Raw genomic sequence first — 18,815 nt, forward strand, 5'->3', positions numbered from 1 at the left:
ATCCATATTGGCATTTTTTATTTGTTTCAATATACATGTATACATTTAATAATTCTACAAATCAAGGGGGGGGGGAGGGGGGGAGTCTGACCTCCTTCCCCCCCCCCCCCCCCCCCGAACTGTGCATGTTCTTCTTTCTTCCCTACGCGGGGGACACAAAGTCTCTGAATTAGCTTGTTTTAATTCACCCATATCTTCCAATAACTTCAATATGTTTGAATTAACATTTTGTCTCTCATATCGTTTCAACCATATTAAAACAAAATTGTATGATTGGCTGCTATTCTGTTTGGATGGCCGACCTCAATTTTTGAAACATATTTCTTGCAGTAATTACCTAACATAATTGTCACTGTCTGTATAGTTAGCGATACTAAGGATATCAGAAAACAACGATAGCTGCTTGTGTTGGTACATATTGTCGTTTTGTACATTTTGTCTTCGACAACAATGTGTACCTACCCTCACTGCATATATTGTTGTCAATTGGTATATATTCGCCAGCTGAAAAGTTACACATGTACTTATTGTTGCTCACGACATTATGTACCTCTCCCTCACTGTACAAATTGTCATCCCACAGATATTGTTGCTTAAAGATTTCTTTTGGTAGTTTTGTGAATGTAATTTGTGTGTGAATCACACTGACGTGCCTCCTATGCTATGTCATGCAGCGTGATTGTGATGGTACATTTTGTCATCCTGTTCATATTGTCGCTGGCGACAATGTGTACCTACCCTCACTGCACATACTGTCGTCCATCAGAACATGTTGCATGACAATGCACGGCAATGCTCCATATAAATATGACTAATCATTGCTTTGCTATTTTTGAGAAGATAATTTTTAAAGAATTTTCCCATATATTCATATGTAAAACTTTGATTGCCCAATGTGACCACACCCTATGCCCAGTTTGATTTAAAGATACTTGAATCTGCACTACCTGAGGATGCTTCCATAAAAACATCACTAATCAAGGGCGTACTGCTCTTCCCCAGTGGTGGAATTCAGAATATTCAGAAGGGGGGGGGGGGTTGCGGTTCAGAATTTTTTTTGACAAGCAAAAGAAAGTCATTTGTATGTAAAGGTGTGTTACTGTATATGTCAAGTAAATTATTTTAATTAATTATGGAATTTTACCTGTGGACTAAATTGAGAGTATATACAAACAGAATTTACCAAAGCAAGAAAAAACAAGATGTGTTTTTGAAACACTGATGCCCCTGTATGGCAGCTTACGGCGAAGATTAAAGTTTCTCAAATGCAAGTCAAACTCCAGGTCAAGAGATCAAAAATGCTGGTACCCAAATAAAGGTCTTTTCTTGAGGAACATACCTGTGAAATTTGAAAGCGATAGCTCCAACTGTTCAAAAGTTATGGTGAAGGTTAAAATTTTATAAAAGTTAGTAAAACGTGAAGGTCAAATGAGGCCCCAAAGGAAGGTCTTATCACAAGTGATACACATGTTCGTGAAATGTGAAAACCCTAGAGCAAATGTTCACATGTTATGGTCAAGAATAAAGTTTTTCAAAAGTAGGTCAAACTCCAAGGTCAAGGTCAATGCCAAAATTGTTGGTATCCAAAGGAAAGTCTTGTCAAAAGTAGGTCAAACTCCAAGGTCAAGGTCAAAGGGTCAAAGTTGTTGGTATCCAAAGGAAGGTCTTGTCACAAGGATTACATATGTGAAGTATAAAAGCCCTAGCACCAAACATTCAAAAGTTATGGCCAAGGTTAAAGTTTTTCAAAAGTAGGTCAAACTCCTAGGTGAAGGTCAAAGGGTTAAAGTGGTTAGTATCCAAAGGAAGGTCTTGTTACAAGGATTACATATGTGAAGTATGAAAGCCCTAGCACCAACCATTCAAAAGTTATGGCCAAGGTTAAAGATTCTTAAAAGTAAAACTCCTAGGTCAAGGTCAAAGGGTCAAAGTGGTTGGTGTCCAAAGGAAGGTCTTGTCACAAGGAATAGACATGTTAAATATGAAAGCCCATGTTAAATATGAAAGCCCTAGCACCAACCGTTCAAAAGTTATGGCCAAGGTTAAAGTTTTTCAAGGTCAAGGTCAAAAGGTCAAATATGATGGTATCCAAAGGAAGGTCTTGTCACAAGGAATGCACATGTGAAGTTTGAAACCCAAAGCACCAACTATTCAAACGTTATGGCCAATTTTAAAGTCTCAAAAAAATTTGCAAAAGTGGGTCAAACTCCAAGGTCAAAGGGTCAAATATGATGGTACTCAAAGAAAGGTCTTGTCACAAGAAATATACATGTGAAATATGAAAGTCATAGCTCTAACCAATCAAAAGTTATGGGCAAGGTTAAAGTTTTTGCAGACAAACAGACAGACAGACAGACGGACAGGGCAAAAACTATATACCCCTGAATCTTCAATACAGGGGCATAAAAATCAAACCACTGGGTGGGGTCAGTCATGGCCGGGCTTCATCTGTCTGGTTTTTGAGAAAATTTTCAAAGATTTTCTGTATATATTCCTATGTAAAACTTGATCACCCATTGTGGCTCCAACCTTCCCCCGGGGTCATGATTTGAACTAAATTGATTTTGTTTGTTGTTATAATGTCCATCTCGAGAATTTTTCATTCCTATGTAAACGTCACCACTTACCGGTGGAGGGCACTGCAAATTTAGACCTATACTTGGCACTTAGGGTCATTGAGCAGTGAGAGTTCTTTTTTGTGCCAGCTCAATGGTTTTTTACCTTATATAACTGGTACCGATAAACAGTACCATTCCCAATGCCAAAAAACGTTAATTTTTCCCAATTTTGAGACTAAAATTTCCAAATTCAATTGCCAAGCAATAGACTACATTGACATTGTATTTCTTTTTATATGAAACATTGAAAAAGTTGACTAATTGTTTCACTTCTACTTAAATCGAAAGTAGAGATTAGTCATAAATGCAAGACCTGTGGTGCAGACAGCGTAGTGTCATACATTTTGACAAATTGAAAGCATGAAAATGCAAAACAAGGGACATTGATATGAAAAACAATAAATACTTGTTGTTTATTCTTTAAAACATGAAGTAATAGGTAATGAGGTTGGAATAAACACAAAATACGTTTTTGTTTAAATGACAGAAAATTCTCCTTTGTTCTACTTGATTACTTGGATGCTATTTTTCCCAATTGAACCGGTACCTGACCCTTTCCCAATAGGTAGAAAAAAAATTGCTGCAGCTAGCACCTCAAAATTGAATACGCTATGTAATGAAGCCTTCACATATGTATCAATTTCTTCTGACCCAGTAGTTCTTGAAAAAAAAGATTTTGAAAGAATTTTTCTAAATATTCTATGAAAAACTTTGATCACCTATTGTAGCCACACCCTTACTCCAAGGGACATGATCTGTCAACTTTTCTGACACAGTGGTTCTTAAGAAGTTTTTTTAAAAGAGTCACTAAATTTTCACTAATTCTTAACTACTTCCCTTGAAAAAGTGCATGGCAATTCGTTTGAACAAACTTGAATCCCCTTTATCCAGGGATGCTTCGTGGCAAGTTTGGTTGATATTGACCCAGTAGTTCTCGAGAAGAAGCTGAAATTGTGAAAAGTTTACAGAGGGGTGGTCCGACAAAATGTGATCAGAAAAGCTCACTTGAACTTCCAGTTCAGGTGATTTAAAAATGTCAACTCCAACACTAACTATCCGGTATATTGGCACATGATTGTTTATAAGAATAATGCAAAAAAAATTTCCAAATAATCATTACTACTGAACAAAAAAACTAATACATGTATTCAATCTTCAAGTATATACTACAAGAAAAAAAGAATAGGCTGATTTATCAGATATCTCAAGAATAACGGTATCTTCGACATATCATAGTGATGTACATCAATTCTGGACACAATTTTCTGACCAAAAAGTTTTCTCCCTACTGCAAGTAATGCTGTCTGTCTCCCTCCGTGTGTGTGTGTTTGTCAATCTCTCTTTCCTTTCTCAACTAAATATTCGTCAAAACGATATTAGATGACAATATATACTGACCTTGCCTATACATATTGTCACCGATGACAATATGTGCTGGTGCTTGACTGTACATTTTGTCGTTCATTATGCAATAGGAAAATAAGGCTCATCTCGGTACATATTGTTGCTGGCGACAATATGTACCGATGGACGACAATATGTACTGCGAGGTAGGTACATACTGTAAGTATATATTGTAGCCAACGACAATATGTACAAAACAACAATATGTACCGTCACACCGCTTCATTTGCAACACATTTAATTTTTATTAAGCATTGACTTGTTTTATAAAGAAAATAATCAATTTAAAAGATTATGGCATTATAACATTATAACTGGGCCGTGCACACTTTTTGTGTCATTTAAAGAGAGCGATTTGTACAATAAATTTAAGTTCAAGCAATAACATATATAATCAGAGGTTACAGAGCTCACCTCAATGAATGTTGTCTTTAAGTCAGGCAAAGTCCCACATAAAACTAATAATCTAGTAAGTAGTGTACATCCCAAGATGCAACATTTGTGCAATTTTGAAATTTCAAACTTATTACTCATCCAGTAAATTAATTCAAATCCAGCATCTGAAGCAAGTTTGAGAGTGTTCATGCCTTGATGCATCATCCATGCAAGTTTGTTTTAGATAGGCCTTATAGTTTCTTGGTAATGGACCTGCACCAAAAAAACATAAACCTGGTCCATTATTTGGAAAATGTAGGTCAGATCCAGAATCCGAAGCAAGTCCAGTAGTGTGCATCCTTAGATTTATCATCTATGCAAGATTGGTAAACAAAGGCCCTATAGTTATTTTTGAATAAACCTGCTCCAAAAACTTTAAACTGGTCACTAATCTGGAAAATGTAGGCCAGATCCAGCATTCTAAGCAAGCCAGGTAGTGTGCATCCTTATAGATGTATCATCCATGCAAGTTTGGTCAACATAGGTCTCATAGTTACTTTGGAATGAACCTGCTCCAAAAACTTAAACCTGTTCACTCATCTGAAAAATGTAGGTCAGATCCAGCATCCGAAGCAAGTGTGGTAGTGTCCATCCTTAGATGCATCATCCATGCAAGTTTGGTCCAGGTAGGGCTTATAGTTACTTGCGAATGGACTTGCTCCTAAAACTTTAACCGGGACGCCGACACTAACGCCGACGCCGGGGGTATAGCATAAGCTCATCTCGACTTCGTTGAGGTGAGCTAAAAAGCCATGTTAACAAAAGGCTATGCTTGTTTACAATGGTCAATAACTCTTAAGACTTGGACAGCTTTACGACAAGTGCCGATGTTAAAAACATCAGCAAATGCCGTCATTTTTACCAGAAGTGCCCCTTTATACATCAAAATCCTTAAAGATCGAGGCTTATAGATTTGTCTGCCTAATTCTCAAGAAATGTAGATAAAACCTGCTTGAACAGAGATGCTCTACCAGAAATCTCCTTATACTAAACTCATTAATCTCTAATTTGACATGCAATTTTTTGTCATCAAAATTTTCCCATAAACATTGCTTGATAATTACACCGATGAGAGAGGTGGAATTCCTCTTATTATTGACACAAATGAAACATTAAATTTGTTATAGATTGCTGTAAAGTATATCATGAAAAAAATGTGTATTTTCTTGATTTAATTTTTTAAAATTAAGTTACTGCAATACAACTTATCTTGTATACACATATTTCTTCAAGCTGTTTAACCCTTTTTTGTATTTTTGCTTGAGTCCTTGTAACTCACAGTCTTGAGTCCTTCATTGCTGCCCACTGTAAGACATTGAATCCTTTGGAATTTGTTTCTTTATACTTGGCAAGAGAACTTCCTAGAACAGCTTGTATTATCTCAGAATTTCCTTCCCTTTGGCTTATTGCGTCATGCATTGGAGTGTCACCATCATTATCCTTAAAGAGAGTGTGTTTTAAGTTAAAAAGAGCATCCACACCTGAATCATTTTTATGTTCAGCTTAAGACAAATGCAATCAAAAAACTTGCAAAACTTTTTAAAGTTAGAGGGAGATTGAAATTAGACAAAAACTGTAGAAGGAGCAGTGTTTTGAGAGAATTTCCTTGACAATGGGTAACAATGCTCACCTGAATCACTTTGGCCCCAGTGTTATTCAAATTCCCCCAGTACGAGGGTCATTCAATAAGTAATGCAACATACAGTTTATCATAATAAATGTAGAATATTTAATTTTATTTTTTAACAGTTGAAAAGTTCTTTTGAAGAACTCTTAATCACAGAAAACCCCATGCTTTTTCCTATTGTTGTTGCAAAGGAATTCACTTTTAAAGTAAGCATGCATGGTCACTACACTGAACTGTAAACTGTTTTAAACAGTCATTCTACAAACACATGACTAATTAAGAATTTTTTTATTTCGCATACAAATTTACCGTCGTAATATTTAAAGATTGATTTCAACTCTAAGACTTAACATACACAAATGGTTTTGTAATTATTTAGCGATATATGCACAGTTAAAGTTTTGATATGAACGTAATGTAATGTTGAAAAACGTATTCCACTGCAAATCTTAATGTCGCTTCATTTAGTTATAAATTTCAGCCATAATTTATTGTTTCAAATAGATTGCAAGGAATGTTAAAAAAAGTTTTTTATCCTGTATAAAAAGAAATCAAACCACTTCTCGCAAAGAAATGCATGGATCTCCTTTCATGCTAAATCATAGCATGTTGCTTAAAATCGATTAACTTCCATAACAATTTTGTTTTAAATTTTTATCTGAAATTTCAATGCTGATTCAATCTGAAATTTTATCTGAAAGTGACCATGGAACATTATATAATCAATTCTAGTTGCGAGTCAGCTATTTTAGACGATTACATTTTCAACATAACAAAATGAATTAGATAAAAACAGTTGTCTCTCTTAAAAAATTAACTTCCGTAACAGTAATTCAGGAAAGTTTTTGCATTAAAGGTATAAAAAATTTCATTATTTTGGGAGTGAAATGCTTCATACTTTTGTTTAATATCCTAAAACAAACTCTGATTTTAAGGATATATAACACAAACAAAAATTTGATGCCTGTAGGATTGATATATATTTTTTGACTGATTTTGAGGAGAAATAACATAAAAAATAAATCCTTAAAATATAAAGAAATCGTAAGTTTTCTTTGGTGCTTAAATATGCAACTTTCTTTTGTTTTCTATATAATTCTATACAAAATTTTGCACATATTTTTAACACTGCAACAAAATCTTAAAAAGTTCTCCCACCTTACCTGATAAACATCATTCAGGTTACTTATCTGAATATAAATCTATGAGAAATATTGCTGATTTCTGAAAAAAGTTTGTTTGTGTTATTTATCCTTAACTGTTGAAGAGAATTTTGACTTTTATTGCTGGGAATTAACTTCCTTAATGATTAACTTCCGTTACGATATTTTTCTCAAAAATTTAATTTAATTTCGTATTCATTTAAGACTTCATGAATCATACCATATATACTCGCCTATAAGTTGGGTTTTTGGGAGCTAAACTTTGGTACAAAACTCTTTGTCCAACTTTTAGGCAGGTTATAAAAAGACTGGTATTTTAGAGGGTCAAGCCCTCTAACATAAGCTTAAAAAAATCAACCAACTTATATGCGAGTATATACGGTACTTTAGCGTTCTTTACTGACCATCAAAAACAAAAAATTTGTCAAATTCAGCTTTAGGCCACACCAATTTGTAAAATAGTTCTTCAGATTTTCAAAAATAAGAGTGAGGCAAGAGGGCGAAATTATTTTACAAATATTATTTTTCATTTTGGGGTTAAAAATTATGAGGCGAGCGAATACAAGTAATATAAATTTTTTCTATGAATAATGCATGATATCAAAGAGCGAGCGCTTAAAAAACAAGAGGCCCACAGGCCTTATAGGTCACCTGTATCATGCAACAACTTCTCCACAATTAAATTGGATTCATGTTTTAAACCAGAGGCCATGAAATTCACAAATCTGAGAGAGGCACACTTGCTCATCATAATTTTACATTTAGTAAGCTTACTTAATACCCAGAAAGAGAGCAGAGGATTATCAAAGAATTAATGCATTTTCAATATGTAATCATTAGAGCCCTGCCCTAACACCAGAACCATGACCCAGGGGCCATAAAAATCACAATTTTGGAAGAGGCATCCTTACATATCATAACTATACTCTTTGTTCATCAGCTTAATACCCAGGAGAAAAGAAGAAGATTTTTGAAGAATTATTGCATTTTTACTATGTAATCATTAGAGCCCCACCCTAACACCAGAACCCCTGACCCAGGGGCCATGAAATTCATAATTTTGGAAGAGGCACTCATCATAACTATGCATGCTTGTTTGCTAAATACCCAGGATCAAAGAAAAAGATTTTTAAAGAAATAATGCATTTTCACCATATATTCAACAGAGCCCCACCCTTACACCAGAACCCCTGACCCTGGGGCCATGAATTTCACAATTTTAGAAGAGGCACACTTACATATCGTAACTATACTCTTAGTTCATCGGCTTAATACCCAGGAGAAAAGGAGAAGATTTTTTAAGAATTATTGCATTTTTACTATGTAATCATTAGAGCTCCGCCCTTAAACCAGAACCCCTGACCAAGGGCATGAAATTCACAATATAGGAATAGGCACCCTTACTCATCATAACTTTGCATTAAGTTTGTTTGCCCTGGATCAGAGAAGATCTTTAAAAGAAATAATGCATTTTCACTATATATCCAACAGAACCCTGCCCTAACACCAGAACACCTGACTCTGGGGCCATGAAATTCACAATTTTGGACGAGGCACCTTTCATCATCATAACTATGTATTTATTTTGTTTTCATAATATCCAAGAGCACAGAAGCTTTTTAAAGAAATAATGCATTATCACTATATCTTCAACAGAGCCCCACCCTAACACCAGAACCCGACCCTTGGGCCATGAAATTCACAATTTTGGAACAGGCACTCTTTTTCACCATAAATATGTACTTAGTTCATTGGCTTAGTACCAAGGAGCAGAGGAGAAGATTTTTCAGTAATTAATGCATTTTCACTATATATTCAACAGAGCCCCACCCTACCACCAGAACCCCTGACCCAGGGGCCTTATCATAACTATGCATATTGTTTGTTTCCTTAATACCCAAGAGCAGAGGAGAAAATTTTTTAAGAATAATGCATTTTCACTACATATTCAACAGAGCCCCACCCTATGGGACCAGTACAAACAGGCATGGGACAATGAATTTTTTCATCGAAGAAAACCATGGGACAAAAACATTTTTTAGCTTGAAGTGCTTATGGGATAAACACTTTTTTAATGAGTTGCAGGTCTTAACTCAGGAGACAGATTTATTATACTTAAAGTGACACTGTGATGGACAAACGGGAAAATTGACAACAGTAGAATTTTTGCATGACACATGCAAATTTTGTTCAGTTCTTGAAGATATTAGGTTTCAGAAAATTACGGGTTTCAGAACCTAAAAAATCCAATTTAATGGAGAAAAATAAAAGTAAAAAAAATCTTTGTATAACCCATCACAAAAATATTGCTTCACTTCTTCCTCTTTATTGTATGCATGCGCTGAAAAGTTGAAGAATTTACCATGGTTTCAATTCCATAGATATAAATGTCGGATGACTGAGAATTTTGATACAATCTTCAAAAAAGATGATCATAACTTATTCCTTACTTCTGCTTGCCCCAATTCAATGTTGTTTACAGGTTTCACGCTAAAAATAAAGGATGCGTGACCTTGACATTGTTGACATTGACGATAAAAACAAAGCGATAGATACAACATTTGTTTTTCCGGCACTTATATTATGCAGTTTTTTTACTTGCTTTACATTGCAATTGAGTTTTCAAAACTTCGCTATATTCATATTTCACAGAAATCTTTTGTTTTGTGATACAATTTTCTTAAAAGAAACACATGGTTTTGATTCATCATGCAACTTTAAACATATTAATTTTTTGCTTTTCAAAAAAATTCTTCAAAAAGTCATTATATCTTTTAAAGTCAAACAAAGGATACAAAGTGCAACATAAATCTTCAAAGTAATACTGCATGCAATGCCAAAAATTAACGAAGTAACAAACAATGGTTGATAAGAGTTATGAACATGAACAAACAAATTATTTCAATAAATCATTAAAAATATACTGCCAACAAATTCTAGAGAAACATCTCTAGAATAACCAGATAATAAATCATGTATTTTAAACATGAATGGTCTCTCAAGTTTCATCCATTCAGAAAACTTTCATAGAACGATTATAAGATTTATACCTGCTGTTCAATCCAATTCATTTGTAATGAATAAAACATATTTTAAACTAAAACATTCATCAATGTCTGAAATATCTATAATCTGAAAGACTCAATTAATGTATAAAAATAATTGTTAACATTGTACTTTTTTGTTGTTGCAATAATCTCACAAAGATCAAGATGTAACCACTGGACAGTAACTTTTTTTTTATAAGTCTTAAGGCATGGGACAAATATTTTTTTTCAATACAAAAGCTATGGGACATGTACTTTTTTTAAATGAGAATTTTTTTCTACTGGTCCTATCATTGTGATAAATTTTGCCTGGTCCCTAAATAAGGTCTTTTTGAAGAATTTCCTCTCCAATTTGTTGTCCAATCTATCAAATCATTACTTCTGTGGTCTCGTTTGCCTGTAATTTTTCCAGGAAGAGAATAATTTTTGGAAGCATTCATAAAACATGAAAACGCGTCTACTTTCTGTTTGTCATGTTTTGAATGAAGTGCATGTACGTGTTATGTACATTGCAATTTAGTTATATCTACAAATCTTCTGTTCAGTTCTGTGCAATTTTCCTAGGGACATGTCCAGTCTTGAAATCTCAATTACATCACTCTTAGAATTATTTTTATTTTGATAGAGCAAACATCATCAATATTCACCAAACCTTTCGTGGGCTTTTAGATGTTCTCTGTCTGTTTATAATAACATCGAACAGCTCTTCAAAAGTTTCCTCGGCTTCTAGTTCGATTGCAGTACAAGGAAAAAATTCACATCCACTGTTTTTAACTATTGACGTATCGTACACATAAAGAGTAGACAGGCATTGTGAAAAACTTCCCACAATGACAAATTGTTACACAGTATGAGTTACGTATGAGTTACAAAGTACAAACTTTCAATCCCGCACTTCTGTCATTCCTCAACATGTGTTCCGAAGTCTTTTGTGCATTTGGTGTAAGAAGTTGATAAAAAATGTATACTCGGATATTTTTAAATGCACGGGCAGACATAATTTTTTGATAAAATTATAATTTGGAATTGTTACAAATTGAAGCGGCGAATCCAACAAACTATATTGCAAATTGGTATGGCCTTATTTAAAAAATAATAAGGCTTGATCAAGCATTAACTTCCGTAACATTACCTTAAAATCAATGGTATATTGAAATTGTTGTAAGAAGTTAACGATACCAGATTTGTGGACAATTCTTTGTTTTCAAGTTCACTGGTATGTCCTTTAGAGAATTATGATGTTGATTTTGCTTTTGAAACATTTATTTTTTTCATGTTTTATACTCGGAATTGGTCCATTTATCGTAGAATGACTGTAAAATGATCTCTGCCAAAAAGATGAAAATGAGGGTGTATGTGAAAACTGTGCTTCATTACATAAATAGCTGAATAACCCATATCAAAAATATTATTTGATATGTGGAAAGACTAGTGTTCCATGCTGTATAGTTTTCAGATTGATTTGGAAATTCAGAAGTAAACAAGAGGCCCATGGGCTACATTGCTCACCTGAGCACTGTGGCTAGGAAAAAAGCAAAAATCAGTTCAGTATTGAAAAGCTTAAATGCACAAGTGGTCAGACCTACCCCTAAAAGGAGGGGGGGGGGGAGGGGGAGGGGGTTATGATTTGAAGAAAATTGAATCCACACTAACTAAGGATGCTTACATATTTAGGTCTTCCGTTTTCAATGGAAGACCTATAGTGATTCTACTGTTTCTTATTAACATTACTATAACTATTATTATTTTTTAGACAAATTTTGTGCACACGATATCTGAAGAACTATTCAGTTGTTTTTCATCAAACTTTCAGGGATAATGTGCTATTAAATGCCATTGTTACATTTGGAAGATTTTTTGAACAATTTGCTTCCTGTTCCAAGTTATGGACAGTTTTCTGATTTTAAAATGAAATTCTGTCGCCCCTTTTTTTCAAAAATGGTAAAAGATATGAACTGGAGACTTGTCTCTAACATAGCATAGGGCATGTCTTTTAGATATGCGGAATCTCCTTTTCGTGCATTGTCATTACTTCCGGTCGCTATCGGAAGCGAATTAAAAAATCAATTTTTTTAAACTTTTTTGTTTCTCAATATTTTTCTATGATTTTAGAATGGATAATAGAGATGCTTATCGAAATATGTAATATATAATTTGTTTAAAAAATGTCCACTGGAAGTAGTTTTAAAACTAGATTTTTTTTGATAAATTTTGTGCACACAATATCTTGAGAACAATTCAGTGTTTTTTTTGTCAAACTTTCAGTGATAATGCACTGTAAAAAGCCATGGTTACACTTGAAAAAAGTTTTGAAAAATTCACTTCCGGTTCCAAGTTATGGACATTTTTCTGATTTTAAAATGAAATTTTGTCACCCCTTTTTTTCAAAAATGGTAAAAGATTTGAACTGGAGACTTGTTAGAGATGATAGATTATGGCTTTTAAATGTGCGGAATTACTTTTTCATGCGTCGTAATTACTTCCGGCTGCTACTGGAAGCAAATATAAAAAGTACAATTTTTCAACTTTTTTGTTTTTGAATATTTTTTGATGATATGAGGATAGTTATTCGGACGGAAGACCTCTCGTTGCTCGCAATGAGTTTCTAGTTCTTTGACTAACTGTGGCTTTTTTCTTACAAGTTTAAACTTTCATTGTGGCCCCACCCTACCCCTGGGGGTCATGATTTGAACAAAACTTTAATCTACACTATCTGAAGGTGCTCCCATATGAATATGACCAATCATGGCTTTGTTGTTCTTGACAAGAAGATTTTTAAAGATTCTTTTTTCCTATGTATTCCTATGTAAAACTTTGATCCTCCATTGTGGCCCCACCCTACCCCCTGCGGAGAAGAAGATGAAATTGTGAAAAGTTAATGACGATGACAACAGACAACGGACAAATTTCGATCAGAAAAGCTCACTTGAGCCTTCGGCTCAGGTGAGCTAAAAAGTACAATTAAAAGATCACAGTCAAACTGGTTGATCGAAATCTGAAGGGGCACCAAAAAATATTGATGCTGGAGCAACATGATATCTGAATATACCAAATTTCCATTGATAGATTTTGCTAAAATACGAAACATTTCATCGTCATAACAGTTTAAAGAGATCAGATGGGTGCCTTATTTTTTTTACAAATGCCTAAGAGAAAACACATGTTAAATGTGCCAATGGTTTATTTAAAAATAAACATTTTTACAAACATAGCTAATCAAAGATTATGAAGCTCACCTCCATGAATGTTATCAGTAAAAGTAATGCAAATCTCACATCATATTTTCTTTATAGTTAGTGTGCATCCTGAAAACAATATTCATGCAAGTTCTGTGTAAGTAGGTCTTATAGTTCGTTGGGAATTGGCCTAGTCCAAAAACTTTAACCTGTTCACTAATCAAGAAAATGTCTTTCATTTCCTACATACGAAGCAAGTCTGGAATGCACCATCTATGCAAGTTAAATCACAACAGGCCATAAAACTATAGAGCTACTCCAAACACATTGTCATGGTTACTCAATTGGAAAATGTAGGTCAGATCCAGCATCCGAAGTAAATCTGGTAGTGCCCATCCCTAGATACATCATCCATGCAAGTTTGGTGCAGGTAGGGCTTATAGTTACTTGGGAATGGACCTGCTCCAAAAACTTTAACCTGGTCACTCATCTGGAAAATGTAGGTCAGATCCAGCATCCAAAGCAAGTCTGGTAGTGTTCATCCCTAGATGCATCATCCATGGAAGTTTGGTCCAGGTAGGGCTTATAGTTACTTGGGAATGGACCTGCTCCAAAAACTTTAACCTCGTCACTCATTTGGAAAATGTAGGTCAGATCCAGCCTCTGAAGCAAGTCTGGTAGTGTCCATCCCTAGATGCATCATCCATGCAAGTTTGGTCCAGGTAGGGCTTATAGTTACTTGGGAATGGACTTGCTCCTAAAACTTTAACCGGGACGCCGACGCTGGGGGTATAGCATAAGCTCATCTCGACTTCATCGAGGTGAGCTAAAAATGAAGATTTGAGAAGCTTGAGTGATGGATGACGAAACATGGGTGTACTTTTTATAGCCGAAAAGGAAGATCAAGAATAAAATGTGGAATAAAAGAGAAAGCTGTCATTCTATTATTGCAAAGAGAAGCTCCAAATATGTTTTATTAATTTTCTTTTTATTCAAGAGGTCCAGTAAAACATGTACGTACAGCCAAAGGAAGGGCAATCAATGGTAACTTTTATGGTAAAATTTCACTAAGGAAAGTTAAGCAGATTTCCTGCAAATGAAGCCCAAATACCAGTCCCCAAGGTCTTATTTTTCTGCACTGCAAATAAGCATAGAGAAATACCTTATTTGGCCGAATATGATACGCACTTTTTTTCTTAGAATATTTTTCTGTGAGAAAGGGGTCTGTTTTTACACCACAATAGGATTTTGATGGGTTTTTCTTTAGGTGAAACATAACATTCCATAGTATTACCTAGAGACATAACCAATTTCTTGTTGTTTACCATTATATTTAAAACCTAACTAAATTATTATTAAAAATATTATATTTAAAATCTGTTGATAGTTAAATTATATTAAATAGTGAGCTAAAATTAATTTGAGCAGCATATTTATTGTCTCCATATTTGCTGCCATTAATGATGTTATCTATAGACGTTCACATATTCCTTTGCCACATGCTTGCGTAATCATAGTACACATGTACCTAATCATTCAGACACTCTGTTTAAAAAAAATAATGATAAACAATTTTATAATTAAATATAATGAAGCAAAATTTATTTTGGTTTTAAATAACGCAGTAAAAATTCATTTCAACATAAACAGCCCTCCATACATCCCAATTAAAGCCATTGCACTTATCTCAACACCCCTCCAGGCAAATAAATAGTCTAAATCGTCTAAATCGATTCCAAAGCATTGTTTTTACAGTAAGAGCACTGATTATTTACTGCCCTTATTAATGGCTTTTGATCGTTTTCATTGTTATAATTGAGGGGTCGATTTATAATCTTCGTAAATTATCTTTTGTATGTATAGGTGTGTGTTGATTACAACACATTAAATGTTTGTTAAATGTAATTTTATTTTATCTTTATATTTATCGGCCTCTTCTTTAATGAATTGAGAGATTAAAAAGGAAATATCAAGTCTGTTAAAACTTTAGTGCTATAATAACTCGTGTTCTGTAGAAAATAAGATACCTGGCAGTGCGAAGATTACAGCAATGTATAAAGTCATGAATATCATTGCTAAATTAAAGATTTAAGTTGATCTGCTCAAACTGAAATTCAACAGTGTTTCGTGCTTTAATAATAATTTTAATTTTAATAATAATAATTTTAATAATAAAATTATTTCTGCGAGGATAAAAACTACATGTAATGTCAAGATTGCCCTTAGCTAAAAAGAAAACAAAAATAATGTAATAATATATCTTGTGCTTTATTAAATAATAATATCATTTCCACACAAATTAAGATTACCGCGATGTTTAAGTCCAAGATTGTCATTAGCTTAAAAATATATATATATATTTAGCCTGTTATAAATTTATTATGGAACAATATCTTGGGCTTTGTTGAAATAAAATTATACTGTGATTTTTAAAGTCAACATTGCCGTTAGCTTAAAAAAAATATGTATAATGCAAAAATATTTTGTGCTCTTTGAAATTTAATCATTTCTGTGAAGAATACCGCCATGCATAAAATCAGAAGTATCGTAAGCCCAAAAAAACAAAATCCACGTATGAAAAGTTATCATGCTTAAATTTTCAATACATTATTTCCACAACGATTTTAAGTAAAAATTACCGTGATGTAAAAAAGAAAAGATTACCGCTTGGTCAATTTTGGACTGCATATAATACAACCTAACTGCGTTTTTTCCAAAATTTTCAAGCCCAAAAAGGGGTGTGCGTATTTTACACCAATGCGTATTATAATCAGCCAAACACGGTAAATAAAATTTTGAAGAAAGGAAAGATTACAGAGCTTGGGCATTCCCATATTTGCTGGATCTCAGCCATTGTGAGATCTTTTTCTTCCAAAAACGCATGAAAGCAATCAAAGGAAGATTTTACACTTTCAGGTATATCATGGTGTTATTCATCAGTGCCTTTAGGACATTCTTAAAGATGAGTATACTGAGGTTTTCTGGTCGTGGCTACAAAGACTTTAGACATGTGTAATTGTTAACAGGGAATACGTTGAGGGATTGAAAGTATTATGAATCTGCTTTACATGATTTTCCTATTTTTAGATGACCTTTTGCTTTATTTATTGAACGACCCTCGTATTCATGTATACTTATGTAAAATTTTGAATCTTTTGTGATAACCCCCCCTTTCTTTCTGGGTTCATAATTTGAACAAAATTGAATCTACACTGCAAAGGATGCTTCCATATTAATATATTTACATTCAGTGTAATTTTCTTCATGAAATCCATTAGAAAAATACGACATTCACATCTCTATAAAACACGTAAAACCTTGTCACCGAGCGGTAGAATAAACAGTAGGAACTATGTGCAGTTTCAATATCTAGGAACACCAAAATATATATTGTATTGACTCAATTTAATAAAAAAAAAACCAACCACCTGTTAAATTAACGTAAAATACAATAACTGTGCATTTAAAATTAATTTTTCATTTCTTTTTCTTGCAATGTTCATTTGCGTTGTTTAACTTTCCAACGCCACAAACAGCTCTTACGTCTATTAGGCACACCAGTTCTTAAAGGCACTAAATTCATAATTAAGATTTACAAAATAAACAATTATGAAGAGAGAAAATTAGAGAATGTAAATATAAGCATTGAATTCTTAGTTTTGGATGTCATCTGTTCTATAACACATCTGGTCGTGCCGACAAATTATCATACCATGCGTTAGTGCGGTATTCAATTTGTCAGCATGGCCAGATGTGTTATAGGACTGAAGACATCCAAAAATAAGAATTCAATGCTTAAATGACTAGTCATGTCTTTATAACTGTTCTGGAGAAGAGGGTTTTCAAAATCTTTTCTTATAAATTCCTTTGTTAAACTATGATCATCTATTGGACCCTTGGGACTCAAGATTTCAACAAACTTGAATCTATACCATCTGAGGATGCTTCCACATTAATACAATTTTTTTAAAAAAGATTTGCCCTTATTTAATCCTAGGTAAAAATTGGATTGCCTATTGTGCCCCCCTCCTTTAGCCCCAGGGGGTCATGATTTGAACAAACTTTTATCTACACTACCTGAGGATGCTTCTATATAATTATGACCAATCATGATTTTGCTGTTCTTGAGAGAAGATTTTAGAGATTTTTCCAATAAATTCCTGTGTAAAACTTTGATTGCGCATTGTAGCCCCTGACTAATCATGCCTTTGCTGTTCTTGTGAAGATTTTTCCTATGTTTTATACATAAAACTTTGATCCCTCATTGTGGCCCAACCTACTCTGGTGGGCATGATTTCAACAAATTTAAATCTATACTTTGTCTAGAAGCTTTCACCTAAGTTTCAGCTTTTTTGGCCAAGTGGTTCTTGAGAAAAAGATTTTAAAAAAATGTCATCCAATTTTTACTTTTTCTTAATTATCTCTCCTTGGAAGAGGGTGTGGCCCTTTACTTGAACAGAATTGAATCCCCTTTACTCAAGGACACTCTGTGCCAAGTTTGGTTGATTTGACCCAGTGGTTCTGCAGTAGAAGATGAAATTGTAAAAACTTTAAGATGATGACGATAATGACAGACAACGAAAAATTTTAATCAGAAAAGCTCACTTGATCCTTCGGCTCAGGTGAGCTAAAAATTAATCACTCATTGCAGCCCAACCATACCGATTGAAGTCATGAGACCATCCAGACAGTGAAGGCTTTGAGATAACCTGAACTCTGAACTAGATCATAATCTCTAATACCTGGATACACCTGAACTCTGAACTAGATCATAATCTCTAAAACTTGGATACAAAATAAACACTCTTTCACATTTTGACATTGTTTCAACGTCTCAGTGCTCAATAATCTGTTTGCTGAAACATGACCTTCATTCAATTTTTATGCCCCCGTAATTGCAGATTCAGGGGTATATAGTTTTTGCCCCGTCCGTCTCGTCTGTTTGTCCACAAAAACTTTGACCTTGCCCATAACTTTTGATTGGTTGGAGCTATGGCTTTCATATTTCACATGTGTATTCCATGTGACAAGACCTTCCTTTGGGTACCGACATATTTGACCTGTTGACCTTGGAGTTTGACCTACTTTTGCAAAACTTTAACTTTTGAATGGTTATTAGTACAAAGACTTTCAAATTTCACAGGTATATTCCTTGTGACAAGACCTTCCTTTGGATACCCAAAAATTTTTGACCTGGAGTTTGATGTACTTTTGAAAAACTTTAATCTTTGCCATAACTTTTGAACAGTTGGTGCTAGGGCTTTTATATTTTGCACGTGTATTTCTTCAACATTTTTGATCTCTTGACCTTGACCTTGGAGTTTCACTTGCATTTGAGCAACTTA

General features: G+C 34.0%; 1 protein-coding gene across 1 annotated transcript in view; it reads right to left on the reverse strand.

Annotated features, from left to right (window-relative positions):
- Nucleotides 1-18,815, reverse strand: part of LOC133188450 (E3 ubiquitin-protein ligase MIB2-like) — a 185,047-nt gene that overhangs the window by 37,326 nt on the left and 128,906 nt on the right. Inside the window, exon 13 of the mRNA XM_061323886.1 lies at nucleotides 5,737-5,897. Within this exon, the coding sequence (XP_061179870.1) occupies nucleotides 5,737-5,897 (161 nt within the window). The remainder of the gene's footprint in view (nucleotides 1-5,736; nucleotides 5,898-18,815) is intronic.

This window comes from Saccostrea echinata, unplaced genomic scaffold (genome assembly GCF_033153115.1).
Source record: "Saccostrea echinata isolate AGI-Se365-2 ecotype Australia unplaced genomic scaffold, CSIRO_AGI_Sech_v1 ptg000016l, whole genome shotgun sequence".
NCBI classification, from domain to species: Eukaryota; Metazoa; Mollusca; class Bivalvia; order Ostreida; family Ostreidae; genus Saccostrea; species Saccostrea echinata.